This window comes from Lepisma saccharinum, chromosome 25 (assembly GCF_977018435.1).
Source record: "Lepisma saccharinum chromosome 25, izLepSacc3.1, whole genome shotgun sequence".
Classification (NCBI taxonomy): Eukaryota; Metazoa; Arthropoda; class Insecta; order Zygentoma; family Lepismatidae; genus Lepisma; species Lepisma saccharinum.
In genome coordinates, this window is record NC_139253.1 from 18,714,437 (window position 1) to 18,736,303 (window position 21,867).

At 40.0% G+C, this 21,867-nt stretch overlaps 1 protein-coding gene across 1 annotated transcript in view; it reads left to right on the forward strand.

The window, feature by feature from the left end:
• The window catches only part of LOC145978608 (uncharacterized), an 84,597-nt gene that overhangs the window by 18,941 nt on the left and 43,789 nt on the right, over positions 1–21,867 (forward strand). The window contains exon 2 of the mRNA XM_083111330.1: positions 15,148–15,204. Within this exon, the coding sequence (XP_082967456.1) occupies positions 15,148–15,204 (57 nt within the window). The remainder of the gene's footprint in view (positions 1–15,147; positions 15,205–21,867) is intronic.

Below are 21,867 nucleotides of genomic sequence, written 5' to 3' on the forward strand. Positions count from 1 at the left end.
GGAAATTCCAACCCAATCTGAGTCGCTGGCTAAGGGCTTCAGTTCAGTGGTCAACCTTGCCTCGGGGACAGACAAAATCAAAACAAAAGCAGTCGGAGGGTGTTGGTTGAATGTTCTGCGAGGAAGGAATTTACAGTACCGGAAGTTTGGGGAGGGGAGCTTGAACGAGGGTCGGCACGTGTTTCGTATTTTGTGGGTGAAAGTTTTATTTTAGCGTATACTATTTTTCGCTGTTTGTAAGTAAAATACAGAGTAATTAACTTATATTGTAGGAAAGGAATCAAATGGTAACATTGTACACAGAGAACACCATAACACTTCCTTGCAGTAGTTTGCAAACATTCAACTACATCTTTTATTTTTTTTTAGCTAAATTAAATCGAAATATAAAACAACCTTTCTCATCTTGTCTATTCTAATGCATAACATACAGCCAAAGTACATCTACGTCTCGTGTGTTGCACTAAGTACAGGTAAATTGTAGAGGAAGAACTGCAGCGAAGGAGGAAAATGCAAATCAAACAGGGAACTATATTCAGTCGTGGAATAAGCCACAGTCTTGCGTTGGACCCGCTCGCGAAACTATCGTCGGTGGTTGCTAGTAATTCGGAAGTTTCACCACCAGATGTCTCAGACGTAAGGGTGGCAAAGTCGTTTCCTTGATCCATGCCGTTAAGCCACTAATGGTAGATGCGTCTGCATTAAGCTTATGCAAGCACAGAGTGGCACTTCACACGTGATGCGAGCAGGCGATTAGAGGAAACACGGGAGGGACAACTAATGCTTTCTGATCTGGGGCCAAAATTTCAGTCAGTCTGTGTCCACCGGGTAATTGCGGCGAGAAGGCCCCCCCCTCTTCCCCCCCGTCCGTGATTGACGTTCGGGTCGAACCCCCTCCCACCGCACAATGGAGGGTAACAAGGATGTGATTTGTGGTGGGGCGAATTAAAGCCCTGATGGATGGATGTCTCCTTCCACTGAGGCAGGGTCGAATGTGTTTGCATTCCAGCTGTCGGCTCTTTTGCAAGCTTTAAAGGGTATATTGTGGGTTCGATTAACCTTCACACTGCACTAAACTAGTTTTGTTTGTTTGTTTTTACGTCACTTTCACACCTCAAGACTAATCGCGACGATGAGAATGGATTTGAACCTAGGACCCCTGGCTTCGTAACACGAAGCGGTGGCTGCTTGTAAAACATGTTTCTCGCACTTGGTTTTTTTCCTCAACGCATACTCCGAGATAAAAGTCACATGTACGTGACTCTTTTTGACATGTGTCGTATTACAATAATGACAAAAAGATCTTAACGACGGTGTGTTCTAAAAATTTGAAACATGTACTATAAACCTCACATGTTAAGACAGTCGTGAATGCACTTGCCACAATGCGCCATCATTTCGCAATGGAAGTTGAACAAAGTGGCGAGCTACTTCAAAACCTAACTGGGTTATACTTCCTTACTTCAAGAAGTTACTGTTTAAATGTAACAAATAATAGTCCGTCGCGCAACATCCCATTAGTGCCAAGGTCTGTCTGCCGGCCTCACTCCTACATGCCTCAGCAGAGGTGGGTGTTCATCCAACCAGTTACAGGATGACGTGTGATTAGCACGACGAACCGACACTGGTACTCCATGTAAATCAAACACAAGTAAAAAGTTGCAATTGTTCATTTGTTCATTTTTCCAAAATACAAATTTTAGCGGTACTTCAAACTGTTGGTGTCAATGAAGAATAAATTAGTTTTCCAAAACTGGAAGAGTGAAAGTTTTGGTTGAATTGCACTCTGCATAAACACAGGAATGAAATTTGGGTGTAAATTGACTTTCTAAAACAACAGGAGTAAAAATCTACTACCGGGAAACACAGGACTGAAAATTTGGTTTTAATTAAGTATTCCAAGAACACAGGAATAAAGAATTGGGTTGAATTTCGTTTTCCAGAAACGCAGGAGTGAAAATTTAGGTTCAATTTGGTTTTCCAGAAAAGTGGGAGTGAAAATTTAGGTTCAGTTTGGTTTTCAGAAACGCAGGAGTGAAAATTTAGGTTTAATTTGGTTTTCAAGAAACGCAAGGAGTGAAATCCTGGGTTTAATTTTGTTTTCCATTAAAGGCGGAGCGAAAATTCCGGTCTAATTTGGTTGTCCTGAAACACAGGAGTGAAAATGCTGGATTAATTTGGTTTTCCAGAAACACAAGAGTGAAAATTTGGCTTTAATTTTGTTTCTCATAAACCCGGGAGTGGAAATTCGGGTTTAATTTTGTTGTCCAGATACACAAGAGTGAACATTTGGCTTTAATTCGACTATAACTTCTGTAAAGAAACCCCGAGTTTAATTTTAAGCGGACGGTCCATTGTCCTCATGAGCGTGCAGGGTCCATCATTGCCAATGATGAATCGGCGGGTCATTTAATGACGTCTTCATTCGCTGCTCGTGACCGCTGGGCGTACTCGCCGATTTCTCATGCGGGAGGAAATTATGTTTCTTACCACGAGCTGAAGCGCCGGAAAGGTAAGATTTCAAGATAGCACAGAGATGGAACAAATCCTGGCCATAGCATTAAGGCGGAACGGCTATTCATTAATGCAAGGAATCGTCATTTGCTTTTTTATTCCCCCGCATCCATGTTGAGCAGTTTAATTTTCCGATTCGGTGTCTTCTAATGCAGCCTTAATAAGGCGAGTGTGGCTTGGATGAAGACTTTTTTATGTTCATTGAGCCTTCTCGGGTTGTGCGTGTTTGTCCTGCATTGGAGGAATGGTTAGCAGCTCCGGTAATGGGTTAAAGCGACGCAACTTGTTTGAGTGAGCGTAGCTCGGAGAGAATCAAGTTGGAGTTCTGTTTACAGCCCCATTATCTACAGTACTCTCAATAAATATTGTTAATTCCCATTATGCACGTTACAATCCAAAGAGTTCCAATCGCAATGATGTAGCATTTATTAGCTTTTTAAGTTCATCTAATTTTAAGCCAGTCTCCTACAGAAGTAACGCTCATCTAGCCTCTGGAATAGGTACCAAATTAGTACTCAAATTAGTTAGTACAACAACTATTATTCTGTTATTTATATAATAATAAAAGACTTGTAGTGTATATCAGTGTTGGGTACTCCGCAGTTATAAGTAGGGAGCGGAAGTTGATGACCTAAAAAATATAGGTATATGACCTATAGAATGTCCTAAAAATGGGAAAAGATGACGTAAAAAATGCAAAAAATTACCATTAAATTTGTTAGTTTCAGGTTAAAAATTGAAATGAAAAGGAAATTAAACAAAATCCAATCTTGCTTTTAAAAAAATGCACCAAATGATACCACATGCACATTCAATTAAAATATGCAACGAGGATTTCCAATGGAAACAACCGAATAATTTTAAAACAATTTTATGAAAAAGTCGTATACACTGAATGAATTGGTGGAAACTGCATTAATTTCTCGCAGTTTTGCCTGGTGATGTGTGTGGTGTGTTTCTGTGGCACTGTAAAGAAAAACAAGTTCTGCGAGATATACGCGTATATAGGCCTATGTTCACCTTGGTGAAAAGACTCAAGAATATTGCCAAAATGAAAGAAGTGACAAAATATGACGAAACAATACACCGAATATTACGAAAAATGACGGGAAAATGCCGAAAATCGGGGAAAATCACCTAAAACCTGAAAATTGGCAAAAAAAAAAAAAATGCACTTTAAAATTACCTTTTTTTGGGTTCTAGACGATGTGTAATATTGTGTATATTTAATGGGCATCGTGTCCGAAATATATGAAAAAAGATGACATTTCATCAACTTCCGCTCCCTAGTTTTAAGGATGTAAGGAGCGACCCTTTCTAAAGACACCAAAATTTCAACCTCTCTTCCACGTAGTACACCCTGGACTGCATTTTGCAGACTAACGAGGCTCTGGCGTCTGGACTCACAGCCAGTATAATTCTCTGTGCAGCACGATCTATTTCCGGTTGTTGTGATTGGCTTTCCATTAATTTCACCTTAACCATTCATCCTCTTCTTCGCGATTATCAAACAGTGACAGAAATGCGACGAAATATAAAATAAATCACACCAAATCAGCAGTTACATATTTTTTTTTAGAAAATATTTTTATATTCAGAAAAAAAAAGCTGAACTCCGGAACAATATAAATTGGGACATAGTTCAGAAATTTCTATAGGACTGTTCTGCGCATTACAACAAGCTATGAAGACTTGACGACATCCATGGTGCAGTTGTTAGCGAAGCATGCAACAACGCCGGGGTTCCCGAGTTCGATTCCCGACCAGGGAGTTCTTTGAAAGTATCCAATTCTTCATATCGGCACTCATCCTCATCTTCGCGATTAGCCAAAAGTGGCAGAAAAGGAATAAAATAGTACAATAAACCAAATCAAATCAAATACTGATTGTTATACCCTGGGACTAATTTATGTACTGACAGCCTACGAAAGCGTTCACAGGTATCAAATTGCAATGTATGGCATAAATCTTGACTCATCCTCATTGTTGCCATCAATCTGAAGAGGTAGACAAGCGATGCAGAGTAACCAAGAATGCAACTTAAACATTTTATGGGACTGAGAAGAGGCAACAAAGCCACTGCAGAGAAGACGATGTCTTTCTTGATTTCCAAGAAACTCCAGCCTCGCAGTGTTTTCTTTCAGTTCTTTCTAGCGTAAAATTATTCCCGTTCTCTGCAGCATTTCCTGTCTCGTCTGTCCTCTCCCTTCCTTTTGTTTCTCTCCGGGTTTCGCTGTCTTGCAAGGATTGAATCTCTCTCGCCGTCTCTCTTCTGGAACACGGCCGCGGAAATTTAGGGCGCCATCTTCCTTGTCTCGCGTCCAAAGTTAGGGGCCGTAAAAGGCTCTGGGCGTTGCGGGGTCCGCGCTGGCAGCCTCCTCGGGAGTCCCACCGCCGCTTCCAGAGGCCCCGTTACTCACTGCGCTGGAGCACGACCGCCGAGAACACCCACGGACTTCAGCGGGGAAATATCTGATACTTTGGTTGAAAATCCGGCCAGCGTGCTGCTATAAATATTCGTGCAGATGCACTGCAGTCCTTTTGGTCCTTGGGCGACATCAGAGAAAGGGGAAGAGAATGTTAATTGGACATTGTCCATTGCCTAAATTTTCCTCCCCCTATGGCGTAGTGGTAGCGTCGTCGCCTTGTAATCAAGGGGTCTCGGGTTCGATACCTGGTGGAGGCACGTAGTGGTTCGGATCCCACTTTAAACTGTATGTCCAGTCCCGATTAGCCTTACTGTGCATAAAGTGGACTTAAAACGTCAAATCAATCAAAATCCATTGCCGAAATATTTAGTGCTTCTACGTTGAACTATTAAATTAGTAAAACTAGAAGCACTAGACAATGGGAAATGCCCAGCTAATATTTTATTGTCATTAATATTCAGAGTAGTAAAATAAAAGAAGCAACAATGAGAAGGAACAAGTAGACAAAGAAGCGAGACAGAGAAAGAAGAAAGTACTTTATGAACAGATAGGCAAATCGGGACTGGACCTACGGATCCGAACCACTATGCAGTAATACGTCCACTGGTCGAACCCGGTACCCCATGATAAAAGAGATAAGTTTTTGGTAACTTTGCATATTCTTTCTGGTAATCCAGAAACGTACCAACTTTATAGATCCACCAACGTATTTGAAACCCTGGCGTGGGAGCAGTGTCGCTAATTTATTAAGTCATAAGAAAGCCTGTAGTTTGCATATTTTCCGAGGATTCAGAAAGATTGGTGCCACTATAGTACTTACATATATTGTTGAATAAAATACAGGTTTTCAAGAATCATTTATTGGATAATTTTTGTTCATTTTTTAGCGTCCAATAGGACATCGTTTGGCAGTTTATGCCATTTTGTGCTAATTTCTTTACTTTCTGGAGCTTACATATTTGTTATATTTAACGATTTATTAAAATATTGAATTTTCGAGGTAGTCTTGTCGGTAGGGCGTCTGACTGCCACTCGGGAGACCCTGGTTCGATTCCCGGGGTGGATGATCTAACGTCGAAATTTTTCCGGCCTTGTCCCCGCATAAAGCGGCTCACCCAGCCTCAAATCAATGGGTTCCTGAGGGCAACCCTGAGAGGTAAAGGCGGCCGGAGCGTGTTGCTGATCACATCACCTAATGTGACTTCATGGTACGGTGCATGTACGGGGAATTTATCTTACCTTACCTTTAGCCTAATGGGCTGACCTTCCTGAAAATGAAAGTCCACTGTTCATTGTCTCTCATTAAACTTGCAGGAAATCTTTGTAACGCGCTTTAACTCAAACACTGAACTCAGATGGTAGGCTTGGTTAGAACTTATTGTATCTGAAGTGGCAACAAAGGAATCATTTTATTTTGAGATTTTTCTTTAGGTCGTAAATTATGAACTTGCTGCTTCAAATTCTTCATTCCTAGCATAGTTCTTGAAATTTCTTTACGTCATACATACATACATAGGGCATTTATTGGTAAAAAAAATTCTAGCCCGCGTTATCACTACGCCATCGGGGAGGCATTTCATCGCCCCTTTTGTAAACATTGAACTGCGTAGGTAGCATAATATACATTATTATTATTATTTTTAAAGGAAATAACACTAAACGCCGGTGTTTTTGTGAATTTAGGATTAAATTTCAAAATTGGAACTTACATCAGCATCTTTGACAAAGTGAAGTTTGGTGTTTAACTTAGCATTAATCGTCCCTAGCTTTATTTGTTCATGATTTATCGATCCACGCCCCTTTATTGTTACTTTTGGATATCAGTTTTTCTAGTCCCGTCGGGAACATTCCGTCGCTGTCACCATCCGCCGGCGTCAATTGTTTGCCCTTCTCTCCCCTTCCGAATCCAATCGCGTCAATCATCCGCTGGGATTCAGCGAACACTGAAATCTGACGAAGACTTTGAATAGACTTTCTCCCCCTCTTCCTTCTACGCTTCATTCGCTCCCTCACTTTCCCATAAGCAGTGTCGCCAACCGAGGTCTTTTGGAGCCAAATATGGCTCATTGCAAACGCAAAAGGCACCGCAGAAAACTGAAGAGGAGAAATTTGAATAATGTTGGACAGTGAAAGACAATGTTTAGGTTATCGCTCAAAATCTTGGATTAGTATCGTTGGATTGCGTATACGCAGGATGAAAAAAAACATACAGTATATCCTCGTTAATCCGGACCCCGATAACCTTCGCTTAATCAGGACAGGCAAAGAAAAGCAGAACGCAAGGTGTCAACAAGAGAACTTCCCAAAGAAAAGGCAGTCAACCACTGATGAAATTCTGTTTCCCGAAGACTTTGTACTGTACTGTATAGTGTATTTAGGACTAGGCCCTATGCTCTATAAATACACCATAATTAACGTGTTTTGTTGCTATAAACGGAGTTTTAATGCACTTTCTACTGTTCTTTTACGTTATTTCAGTTAATCCGATCAACCTATCCCCCTCATTAGTCCGGATTAACGAGGTTTTACTGTATATTGTTTTCAGTTTAACTTATTTGAAGTCCCCTCTACACTCCGTCCCGGTTATCTCTGGAGCAAGCGAACGAAAATAAGTAGTGACGTGAGAAGGAACGGGATTGCGTGGAGGGAAGAGCGACTTCAGTTACCATACACAAAACTAAATGCATAAAATTTATTTGATGATGCAGAAACTGATGCACTAAAGTATGTTTTTTGGCCTTCGCCAATAAGCAGGTTTGCATTCTTACGCATTTTTCTATATATTGTCTGTAAAGGTAACGTCAAAGTGTGCCATATGGTGCGATTGATAGGATTTATTTTACGTCGTATTTCTGCCACTTTTGGCTAATAGCGAAGATGAAGATGAGTGATGATTTGGTGAAATTGATGAAGACTCCGCCACAGAGTAAATGAGTGTTTCTATCTCGAATGCATCAATTGATGTGTTTTTTTGATGCACCTTCCTGCATTTTCCTCAATGATGCACTTAAAATATTTGGACTAGATGCATTTTTTTGTTTCAACCGATGCATTTATTTTCCTGCGCGTGTGCTCAAATCAAGTGAGATCCGAAACACTGTGGCTTGTACCTTTACTGGGAATCGAATCTGAGACCCGTTAATTACAAAAACACTTTTGGAGAGGTCCACCATTTTTCAAACGTTTCGTAGAATGGTAAAGGGACATAAAGAATAAAAATAAAGCCATTGCGTAACAGCCCGTGAGGGCCATGGCCTATCTGTCAACTGCTGACCTCACTCCCATCTGCCGAGGTGGGAGATCATCCAATCAGTTACGGGGTGGCGTGTGGTCGGCACGACGAACCTCCAGTGGTTGTTGTAGGTTTCGATGAGCGGGTTACGCTGCTCATCCGTAGCTCCCCAATTTCGTCACGATGGTGGGTGCCCACCTGTTGCACTTTCCCCAGGAGACTCGTAGCCGGGGCCCAAAACCTGACGGTCACGTTGCGGGGTACATAAAGAATAAAAAAAGCTATTCGACTTGCATGCCCTCTACACGCTGTGAAAATGTGTTTTACAACTACCGAGTTTTATCTCGTTAGGAACTTTTTAAAACTACTTAGTTTAATTTCCCGGTACTGGAGGCCATTTTCCAATATGTTGGATTCATAAGTACGGTGCTTCACGAAAGCTACGTACGAAATTTCATCTCTTTGTGATTTTCAGCTAGTTTTCTCTAATTTACCTGTACCAGAGATTATGCTCCAAGATAAGATCGAACCTATTCAGAGTTAATTGAATGAATCGAAAATACCGTGTTTCCATCCTAATAAAAGTGATTTAGTCCCCATTCAGGTACCATCTAGCTCGTTTCCATCGCCGAGTATTGGCAACACTGTTGCTGCATTTGATAAATGAGACAGAGCAACAAAAGACAGTCGACGCAGCGAGAGCCTCCGTGGCAAACTGTATTATCTGCACAACAGTGGCTGCAAATGAGGGCGCCCCAATTCAATTCCGGAGTTAAGCAAAGTGAGGCCAATCCCTGAGGCTTAATAAAAGCCAAAAACCTTCAAGCGGGGAAGGATCTCATTACGGCTTTCATTACGGACGCCGTAAATTGTTCACTCTGTGTTATTTTCGTGCTTGCTTTCCTGGCCGACACCATTTTGTGCCGTTGTCTCGGCTCTTTATGTTCTCCGCTTGGGGGCGAGATCACATTTCACAGCAATTTCCACACTTGCCATTGAAATCATTGCTGGATATTACCTTTGGAGCCAACAGATGGCACGGCTGAGATTTACCTAAACAAATCGTGTGACAATTAATTTTCATTAGATGATAATAACTTTCATAGGGATTCTGTTAAACTTAGAATACCACCACATAAAACTGAAAAAAATATATATATCTTTCTTGTGCTATGACATCTACACCACATCTAGTGTAAAAGACCGCTTACAAATATCTTGACTTTCCCGCAGAACGTAACCAATCAGAAGCGATCACTGCATTTGGTGAAATGGCGGCTGCGTGGGAAGAGTAATGTGCCGCTTCGCGATTTCGGGCCTTAATAACTGTTCAACCAAGAGGTTAAAACTTCAGCTATGAATGCAGAAAATATCCTTTTAAAGTGCACGAGTGCCTAATGTTATTTTCTCGGCAAGACGCGGTGCTAATATTGTTATTATTCAAATTGGATTGATTAAATCTCCCAAGGGAGTAACTTGGGGCACGCCAAGGGTGCGTAAAATTCACTTGTGCGAGGATTTACTAGAGTAGAAATGACCAAGGCTAGGCACAACTCATTCTCTCCTCGTGAAAAGGGAGCCTATCTCCTAGGTCTCGTCTCGAATCTCTAAATAAGATGTAAAAGTGCATTAATTTACTTATTAAAACAAACCTAAAACAGTAAGTTTTGCACAGTAAATAATATATTTGACCTATCTATAAAATCATATACCAACTTTTGGTATGTCCGGACAAGCCACACACACACTTTTTTTTTTAAAATTCTCGACCTAGACAGGACTCAGACGTCTACCTGAGTAACACTGTAAAATTAGTAGCAAGTAATCCGTTACTTTCCAAAAGTAATTTTCCAATTACTCTTAAGGGCTTGAAAAAAATGTTTATTTCACGGTGCACTTTGTAAAGGAAAGACGCTTAGATAATTCACCGCGAAATCCTTGTGCGTGCCTACTCTTAGGTAGGCAAAAAAAGTGACCACCACGAACCCTTTTTGCTGTAAAGTCATTTTCAGAAGGGAAAGGGCGGGGGGAGAAGCTATTACTCTGTCGCAGTCCACAAATAAAAATGACATCATTAAAGTTTAATTATTCCCAGCCGTGGGAAGTGTCGTTTGATGCGATGCCGCCTCCCTCGGAGATGGCATCGTAACGCGGAACCTGTTTCCATCGACTCCTGGGCCATTCTGATCCACAATTGAGATACGATTTCTGCCAGATAGAAATCTGAAGCATGTTAATTTATGATGTCCGCCGGTCCCAAGAGTTGCAAGGTCGCACCGGCATTCTTCTTTTGGAGACAAAATAGTAGCTTTCCTCCTTCTGTTTTTGTTTCCCGAAAATTCCTGCCGATTCTCTCAGCGTAATGTCGCCATACGAAACGGTGTTTCGTTCTTGATTTCCACACGCCCGGTCCTACTGCATGGAATTTTATGAGCAAACATTTGTGTTTCCAGACATTTTTCCTGCGTGCTTGTAGATTTTTTTCTGGGACATGGCGAGATCGTGTTTTGCGTGCAGAGAAAAAAATTAGCGAAATAAGAAAGGGCAGAGAGAACTAAGCGGGATGACACAAGCGGACACGAGATAAAACCCGAAGTGAAGTGAAAAAAGCGAAACAGAGCAAGACAGGGGTAGAAAAATACAGAGGATCGCGATGGCGCTTGAATTTTCAAATTCAGTTCTAAAAAAATATTTTTTAAAATAACGAGTAGGCTACAGTATGTGTATTTTAATGTTTGTTTGTATCATTAAATCAAAATAATAAACATGTCATTATTATTTTTTTCACTCTTGCTAGCCGAATTTTAAAAGCTGCGGCGATATTGTATAGTCGGCCATGTATTGCACAGTTATTCATGCTGTTACCGATTGAGCCCTGTTTAGGAATGCCACTCCCGCGCAAGAAAAGTCTTGTATCAATTAATAAATTAAATGTTTTAATATATTTCAAAATGTGTGGCTTTATCTTAGTTGGATTCATGGCTTTCTTAGCTCGTATTTGAAAGAAAATGCTGGCTCCTGAGAAAAAAAAGGGCTGGTGCCTGAATTAGTTTTAGGTTTCTCTACCCTTTTCTGCCCTTAGAGCAAGAGAACCTAAAGAGAGATAAAAGGGCGAGATGGAGAAACACTAAGCGAAACGGAATGAGAGAAACTAAGGCAGATGAGAAAAAAGATAAGGAGAATAAGTTAGAGGAAATAAAAGAAATGAGAGAGAGATAGAAGAAAAGAGAGTAAAAAAGAAATATAGCTACATGAGGAGGGTGGGTGGGTTTATGTAGTCGCAATTAACATGGGTTCGTATGTAACTTGGGTGTTTCAGCGTTCATACCATGGCAGCCAAAACATATTATTTTAACACTTCTCAGTCACGCTATAGATAGGTTTACCATATTTTTTGGGGTCCAACCCAGGACATATTTGCGATCAACTCGTTACTGCTGAATTTCAGTTTTCTTTACAAAAATAAATTGAAATTACTTAAAAGCCTTAGCATTTTATTGGAACATTAAACTATAAATTTTGCAAGATAAAATATTAACATTATTTTCTAAAATCAATCAATTAATTTTCAAATATATAATTGAATAATACATTTTCTGATATTTAGGAAGCCTCTCTGTTCTCTGTTCTGTTAGTTGACTCAGTTGAACTTTTCACTAGACATGACTTTTTTCAGAAATGGCTTGTTTGTTTTAATAACATTATAAAATTCACAACATGAAAGTTCTGAATTAATTTTAACATTCAGCAGATGTTTAACACTGGATACTACAAGTCTACCTCTTTCTGCTGACCAAATATTCCCCATATTTGAAAATACTCTCTCAACTGGAGCAGATGTTCCAGGCAAACACATAGCAAACTCGACCATTTTAGAAATGTTGGTACATGAAATATCAGTCTTTTGAAACACCTTAAAAATTGGTCGTGAATATTTAATACCGATAGCTATTTTCATGTTCAGATTCTCAAAACCCCGGACATTTTGCCATCCCGGACAGTACTAAAAAAAAGGACTGTCCGGGTTAATCCCAGATGTATGGTAAGCCTATCTATAGAGCATATTCGAAATGGTTGATATTACATAGTTAACTTAATGTTCCTTTGTCGTCAACCAAACTGAGATTTAAGCCAGTCTCACACGGTGGTTAAGTAGATCCCCACTTTCCCACCTACCTCCGACTCGAAACTACCATAACATTTCTTACGTCTTCAGTTCGCGAAGGCAGCAAAAGGGGTCTCACACGATCCTCAAAATCGCATCTTTAAAAATGGCGACTGCACAAACACGGTATACCACTTCGCAAGTTTAGATGCTTCTAACTGCTGAAGATTTGGGAAAATAATATTTTCTCTTAAAAGAATAAGAGAACAACATTGGCACTGTTGAAAGTTGATATACCACTTTACGGACACACTAGCATAAAGTTGCATTACCCTTATATTACGAGAAGTTGTATATTCTAATGAAACCCTTCTTCGTACGGTTTTGAAATATATTCCCCAATACGAACTAGTAAATTAAATTGTATAAAATTCACAACATTCAAAGTGCGAAAATTGTGGTGTTTACATTAAGTTACCAAATTATATTTATATTTCATTGACACTTCTTTGGTCCTAAAATACTTATTGTAAAATTTACTTTGACGCCCATGAAGAACTAATTACAATTAATAACTTTGTTTATACCAATCATTACAACACTAGCAGAAGATTAATTTACTGCGGTGTTACACACAGCACAGTCTATTTGTTACAGCCAAATACATACGCATATGGCTGTTCAGTGTTTACTCTTTACTTCAAAATAGTATTCGCGTCGGTTGTGAAAGTAAAATAACAGTATCACAGTAGGAAATTTAGACATACGAACTATTTATTTAAAACAATAGTCTAATAATTAGTAGACTCTTCACTCAACAAATAAAACATTCGCCCCAATCTTTTCTTCTTTGCTGCCTTGAGTAAACAGTCGAGCATCTATTGCCTTTCTTCTTCTTCTTCTACTTCCCACTTCAGCTGGCCAGTGTGCTCCTCAAGTCTGATTGGTAGTTCTATGGTATTAACGATGGATTTAGAGACGGTTTCTAATTCTGTCGGGAACTGAATAAGAGAGAGCTCTCACACGATCGTTAAGTAACGAAGCTAGAAGTCGATGGCGAAGTGAGGACGTACCTAACTGCCGTGTGAGACTGGCTTTAGGCAATAAACAGAGTTGCGTTTTAGGAATGTGAACTAGGGAATGCAAAACATTTGATGTTCTAAAGGGTATAGCCTGCTTGGGAGCATTACTCTCCATGCAGGAGGGTCTTAGAAGGATCCAGAGAGACTTTTGGACGTCCAAGGAACGTAATCTCTAGTCTAATTATAGACTTCAATTCGATGACATTTCTCTCCTCTTCCGGCGCGTGAAAACTGAAAGAAATGAATTGGCAACTCTGCTAAGTGACCTAGCTGTTGCCATGGCGACTAGAAGGGGTCGTGGATGCCGACAGAATTTGTGCGTTTCTGAAATGAACGCGTAGTGTTCCTTGCCTGCGTCACGCACCCCAGCAGGAACGAAAGGAATGAAGGAAAAAAACAACTCATATTTTCTGCTGTGATCTACATCCATCCAGGGTTGGAGATGCAACTCAAAGAATGTAACGCGTTACTCTTTCGTACAACTCAGACAGATAATAATACATCTCGGTACAGAAACATACTCATATGTTCAGTTCACATCATTGTCAATCAACGATCTCAGTGGTTTCTGAGACGGTATTTCTTAATTCGTAATAACATCAGGCTTTACTCTTAGGACTAATTAATTCATCATTTCTGATTTTAGCAAGGCACCGCAAGTAACGATTGATTCATTTGCTTTATTTTATTTCTCTTTTCGGACACTTTTGACTAATTGCGAAGATGATGATGAGTGATGATATGATGAAATTGATGAAGGGACACTCACACGGATTCGAAACCGCGACCCCTGGAGTCGTAGCGAGTAACGTAAACTAACGTTACTTCTATAAAGTCACATTACTTTTACAGTTACTTATACTAGGCCTATAGTTTTGGCATCGCCATAGTAACGCAATCACATAAAAAATAACGCATCAATGGGCATTCAACGCGGAGAGTAGGGGAGCTTTAGCCCACTGGAATAGGGAACATTTCTCATTATTGTTCTTCTCTTATATCCATATTCGTTATCCCTATTTATTTCTTCTCCCTTTCTTTGTTTTCTCACTCTCCCATTCCTGTATTATCATGTACGAGACCTTTACAAGATTTTATCACACACACACACGTTTGTACAGGATGACAGGGTGCCATTTGAAGAGGGATGAGGGGGAATTCCTCACTCGGGTCGCAAATTTCTGGCTATTGGCGGGTAGGGAATTATTTATATATTTTATACAATAAATTACTTTGATGCTCGAAGAGTAGTGAATGGATTTTTTCAAGTACCACACACTATTGTGACATATACGTTGTTATTATATATATATATATATATATATATATATATATATATATATATAGACACACACACACACACACACACGTGTTACATTACTGATGTTGGTTTGATTTATTTTACTCAGTTATTCTGCCATTTGGCTAATCGCGAAGATGTGGATTGAAGATTATAAGATCAAAATGAAGAAAGGACAAACACACATGGACAGAACACTAAAGCCTCACCGAAAATTATACTGGCTGTGGTCCCAGGTACCAGAGGCTCGTTAGTTTAAATGAGCTCAGTCCATTGTGCGCTCCGTCGAAGAGATGTCGACATTTTGGAGCCTTACAAAGAGGACACTTTACACCTCTCCCTACTTATTTACGACTGGAAGTCAACCCCAGCAACATTTTACAATATGATTTCCGTAGCTTTTGATCGTGATGACATTTAAGATTTGCTGGATGCTACAGTTCCTTTGAACTGAAACTAAACGATGCTCTTTTTTCTTCTTCCAGTTTTCGAGCGGAGAAGACAGGGAGAGTAGCTGCCTACAGGGACCCGATTGCTTTATGGTAAGTTTTACTGCAAATGCTATTTTCTTTTAAAGCTTCTTTTTTTAAGTTTACCGTTCGCTCCTGGGCTCGCATGTTCGGTTCTACTTTTGCCCCTGAGCCACCGCCGAAACTGCACGAAAGGGGGCGGAAGAATACATTTCAAGTTTTTTTGTTTCCTCCATATGCAAATGTCTCCATGTAATTGAGACCGTGAAAGTATGGCGGACAATTATGCAAATGCAATGCAAAATGTACAGGTCGTTATAACTTTACGTGACATCACGGTGCAAGGACACAAAACCTTTAAGAGCGAGTCTGTTTTGATCGCTTCTTCGGTGAGCTAAGCGAACACGCTGGGGGTAAAATATAGGAGAGGTTGTTTGTCCAAAACAAGAAGAGAGAGTGAAAGAAAAATGGAGAAGCAGAGAAAGAAAGAAGGGAACAAGAGCGAAATAAAAGTAGGAAAAGAGAGAAACAGAAAAATAGGAAACAAGGAAAAGTAGGAAGAAAAATTGGGAAACAGATAAAGAAGGTAAAAGAGAGGGAGAGAGGAATATTGGTTGTCCAGCGAAAAGAATAGACTGTTGGGTATATGAGAACAGCGTTGCCGCTTGCCGCAGGGGCGAGTAACGGACCTGCTGGCAGTGAAAGTACAAGACCAAACAAACGTGCATGGCGCTTGAATCGCGGGTACGTACAAATTGAAGAAATAAGTTCACGGTGAGCTATTATTAAAAGCAAGAAACAAATTCACAAAATTACATAAACTGAAAGAATAATTCTTAATGAACTTACTTTTCTCTCACATGTCACTCCAGGGGGTTAATTCCTTCCATTGCAGAATCATCACCAGAATCATTTTCTTCTGTCAGATCATCACTCTCGCTGGAATCTTCACCCAAGTGTATTATTATCTGATCAACGTCATCCTGCAATTCATCTGCATTCCACATTTCCTTCTCTATGTCCATGACATGTTTTACGTAATTTTGCCAGTTTTCAACTGTTACTGTCTTAAATGATTCAGTGATTAAATTTTCAATGTCTTTAGTTTTGAATGTAGTGTTGTTACACCGCACATAATGCTTAACCTGTGACCACACAAGTTCAATCGGGTTCAGTTCGCAATGATATGGGGCAAACGAAGCACCGTATGCCCCATGTGTTTTGCCATCTCATCGATCTTATACTTATCGTACTTAATTTTATGAATATTTGTAAGTTCCAGAAGATCTCTCCGTAACATGTCGTCATCATAACGAATGCCATGAGATTTCAACCATTCTCTTAAATCATTCTTCTTCCACGAGGTTGTCGGCATTGGCTCTTGCTTGCGGCTATGATAAGAGGCATTGTCAACAACAATAACAGATCCCGGAGAGAGATTGGCGAGCAACTGTTCCCGAAAATACATCTCATACGTTTCTCCATCCATTTCATCATGGGCATCTGCTGTATTCTTTTTGCACTGAAACACAAGTTGAGCGTTTTGCAGAAAACCGCGTTCGTTACCCGCAATCACTAAAGCGTATCGCGCTCCGCGAGATGTTGGATTTTTTAAACCAGTGGAAAGACCTGCCAGAAACGCTTGTTTTGCAGTTGTAATTGTCTTGTCTTTCCATTCATAATTGACTGAGGTTCCGGTGTTTACCCAGGATTCATCAGTGTAAACAATATTTCTATTTTCACGCCCAAACTTCCTAATCTCTCTTAAATATTTATGGCGAAGAGAAATTAAATCTTCTCTTTCCATTAACATGGATTTGTTGCCCCTTTTCTCATACGAAAAGCCAAGTTCTTTGAGAAAGACATGAAACGTTGATCTTTTAAAATTCGGTAATGTGGAGTCAGAATTAACAGCAACAAGAACAGAATTAAGTGTTGGGGGTTTGTTTTTAAAAAAGAATTCGTGAACTTTACGTCGCACAGCACTTCTGACAAAATCATTATATTTTACATTTCTACTTGTAATTGGCGATCTTTTCCTGGGTCGTTTCTTACCTGGTGTTTCAAGAGGACCTTGAGAAACCTTGCCCCGAATTTTATACACAGTAGCCCGAGAAACTCCAGTTGCTTTCGCCGTCTCGCTGGCTAACCAACTTACACTGCGATCCGGATTTTTCTGTTTTAAATAAACAAAAATATTCATTACTATTTGCCTTTCTTTACTTTTGAGAACCTCACCACGCCTTCTCTTCTTTACACTACTTTCGCTCATATTTCAGTATTAAAACCAACGGTTTTTTTACATCACAACACAACACAACGCACAGATCCGCCACAGTCATTCCTCGTCGAAACCAACGGCCAGTCACCCTCTCCTTCCGAGAAATTTTGTCTACCGCAGTACTGGCTGAGGGGGTGGGGTGGAAAGCAGTCGACAACGCTGGGCTCGCCGTTCCCCTCCGTTCACGTGCCCCTGCAAAAACAAAATTAAAAACACGCGCTGCTGGAAGGAACTTTTGCTGGTCTGAAAGCTTAACCAGTTCCAGAATAGCGTTTTACATTCGAAAGAAAAGCAAGTGTGTTCACCTTTGCGCTCAGTAGTGAAAACAATATTTAAAAAGAGGGAGGATGTAGGGAAAGTAAAAGCCCATTTGAAGCAACAGTCTATTCTTTTCGCTGGACAATAGAAAATGTTGATAAAAAGAGCATGAAAGAATAAACAGAGGGGGAAAAGGGAAAGATTGGACAATAGAAAAGAAAAGATAGACTAAAAAGAGAAGAGAGAAGTGGAAAATAGGAAGAATGATAGAGAAAACAGAAAGAAACAGGAAGATAGAAGAGAAATAAAAAGAAACAGAAAGAAAGAAGAAGGCAAACAGAAAGAAGAAGGTAAATGAAAATACAAAAAGAAGGAACAGTAGAAAGAAGGGAAATAAAATGACAAGAAGAAAGATAAAGTAGGAAGAAGAGGAGAGAAATATAAACAGGAAGAAGGGAAATGAGACAGACAGAGAGAGATAGAAAAGTTAGAGGAAGGAAGAGAAGGTGAAAAACATACATGTAACAGAGGCAGAAAGAGATTGAAAAAAGAGGGAAGCGAGAAAGACAACACGAAAATCCCTACCTACACTTCGAGGAGCGACTGTTAGATCTACGTAAAACATATCTGCGGTTGGCCGGCTCTGCTAACTCCAGCATCTGACCATCGCACCTTCATGTTGCACTGACGAGAAGTCAATGTAAAAAGTGGACGGGGAGATATTTTTCCTTATTTGTTTTTCATCCATTGCATGTCTTTGGCTGTCACGTCCATCGTGCCGATCTGGACGTTTTGTTCCTGCCTTTTCTCTTATCTCGTGAGTCGTGTATGGAGGCACGCGCTCATCGTAAACAAAGAAGCATCAACACTTGCCTGATGCACTACCGAAGAGAACATGTATTTAGGTGTGGCGGAAAGATCATATTTTTACTGAGGAAGTGCAAAATTAGACAAAATAAAGAAAACTGTTGTTGATGGTGACCAACCGTAGTTTACCGGGAAATTTTCCGTGAAAGGCCCAGTGTTTCAACACCAAAATGTCACTGTACAAAATCATTCGTATGCAGTAGCATTGGCGTAGCCAAGCGTGGGTTTACGGGATCCGAGCCCCCTCCAGAAATTTTGCCAATTTGTTCTGCTACAAAACAAAAGTCGCTTCCCCCCTTTTCTGTAGATTTTGGGATTCTGATTTCGAAAACGGCATTACTGTTGTTGATCAGTTCTTGCTTGCTTTCATGTTATGCAAGGGAACGAGACAAACAAGGTCTATATGCAGGTACCTTAATTTTTCCAATGGCGATAAGACCGAAAAACATTAACCGTTGCCCGTATTTGCTTATGACTGGATAAAATGACACGCCAAACACTTTTCATTCATACTAAGTCGAGAAATAATGCAAATTTAGCATTTAACGTTATTTTTAGTGTTTCTCGCAAATATTACCACGTTTCGCACAAGCCCTGTGGAAACACGGCGAAAATCGAATGACTGCGTTAACAACCACAATAATTTTCTTGTTTATTGTCCAATAATACTTACGAATACATTTAAAAATTTACAATATAATTTCGAAAAAAGAAAGTTGTAATTATTTCAAATTGACACACAAATGTGTTATAAAAAACTTTAAATATTAAACAAGGAAATACCAATCCACAATTTAGCGACACTGACGGCGGTTCCAAGAGGTCCAATCCACACTACATTCCGATATGGTAAACCTCAGGGGTGTCATAATGGTGTTACTTACAACCATTTATCTTAGACAAGAAATTGTTGTTTTGATCTACAAGAACAATTAAGAATTAAGTAATTCTTTTCGAACATAAAATGTTAATCTTATCTTGAGTTATCGGAAATTTCGGATCTGCTCTTTTGTTACATGTATACTCTATAGAGTACGAAGTAAATGTTCAACATGCATTATTTCCGGCAAACGTGAAACATATGAAAGAGTGACGCACTTGGCAATTTCTTCTCTCGTCCACTTTAAATCAGAATTTTGAAACCATCTTCAAGAACTAACTTACCAGTACTGAAAACAGGAAAATACTATAATAAAATAAGGCTTTATTTAGATGCATACTTGTAGGAACAGCACTCGTTGTCTTTTCTGTGTATTGATTATTTGTGCATGTGTGTGTTTATGTTTACGTAAATTTGTTACTTATTCTTACTGCGTTCGTGTTTTTTTTTTCCTCAGTGCATTTTACTTTTTAAAAATTTATATATACTTTCTCATAAGTCCACTTTATGCATTGATATAAGCTAATCCGGACTGAACCCTAAATTTAAAATGAAATCCTAACTAGGGCTGTGCGATATTTCAATAAATCGATATCGAGTCGTTATTTTCAAAGTATCGAAGTGTCGATATCGCAAAAATATCGATATTAATTTTCGATATGTCGATATTGATATTCGGTATGTCGATATTTGATACGTCGATATCGATATTCGGTATGTCGATATTTGATACGTCGATATCGATATCCGAACCAGTATGTGCCTACACAGAGTATCGAACGCGGAACTCCTTCATTACAAGGCATCGACGTCACCTCTACACTTCATCGATGAGGCTTTTCACTATCGAAAACAAGAAAGAAATCAATAAAATTATTACTTAGAAGTTGAAAATCGGAAACCATACGACTAATGGTAATGCTAGACATTGTAGTACTGTTGTTAATTTTTTCTTCAAGATGGCGTCCGCGCGGACATTAAGATGCAGTCCCTGAAATAGCCATTGTTTAAAATAGGGTAATGAGAAAACAGGCTTAATCGCTCGAGGACCAACAACAGGTAATAATCGCTGAGCACCGCAATTTTCCGAAAGCCATATTAATTCGTGCAGCTGGTCCTACGACTTTCTGGAATTAAAAATTAATACCGGGAGGACTGGAGCCGAGCGTTTGGACACCCAAGTAGATGTTCCGCCGCTGCGGTGGCTCCATCTCTCCGTCGTTTTTGGTAGCTCTAATCGTGGGTTGTGATTTTTGTACGAAAACACCTGTACGGGAGCGATCGTGATAATTAGGCGAGGATTCTCTTGTCTTGTGGTGCTCGGGGCCGCCGCCTTTTTGGAGCAGGTAGGGGAATGCCTGAAATGGGCCGAGGTTCCTTGCAAGTGGCGTATCGCGGCCACACGCGACCACCTCGTCTTATGTGTAAGAGGGAAACGGGGGAGGGGAAAGAGTAGGTTGTAGCTAACTGTGAAATTAGTCCACTCAAATTACCTACGTAAGCTTATTTGAGTGGACTAATTTTAAAATCATTTAATGAAGCAATACTCACCCCCCCCCCACACAAACACACCAAAAACAGAAATGAAGAAAGTCATGTAAGCAGAGAGAAATAAAGAGAATGGGTGATTAAACACAGGAGGAAACAAAGGGAGAAAGAAAGATTGCGATATAGAGAAAAGAGGAAGTACGAAACAGATAAATATAGTGTGACAGAGTGAAAGAGGGTAGAGAGAGAAATACCGGGTGTCCGAATTGAAACGCCCTAATTTCAAATACTTATACAGGCAAGAACAGTGTGGTAGGTGGTATATGGTAGCATAGCTGTGGAAATTTTAAATAGGTAATGAATAGTAAGGATTCGTTTATTTTGTATCGTTCCAGGGGGTGAATAGTGAAAATGACAACCAATGCTGAAAAAGCTCAAACTGTGTGGTGGTACGCAGAATTGGGATCCATTATTGCAAGAAATCCGTTCGTATACAAAATTTGGGAGAGCAATCTCACGTGACGCCGTACGAACGGATTTCTTGGGACTTCGTGCAAATGCATGTGCAAATGCATCTGGAATCCGCTGAACGTTTTCCTCTGATGTTGGTGATCGGCCACCACCATGCCTCGTAGAGACAGATCCTGTCTCTAGAAACTCTGCTTTCCACGCCTTGATTCTCTTGGCATCGGGAGGGTCTCTGTGATACTCTGCACGAAACCGTCGTTGAACTACAATAATGGATCCCAATTCTGCGTACCACCACACAGTTTGAGCTTTTTCAGCATTGGTTGTCATTTTCACTTTTCACCCCCTGGAACGATACAAAATTAACGAATCCTTACTATTCATTACCTATTTAAAATTTCCACAGCTAAGCTACCACCTACCACATTGTTCTTGCCTGTATATTATGTTTAATGTATGTATGTGAAATTAGGGCGTTTCAATTCGGACACCC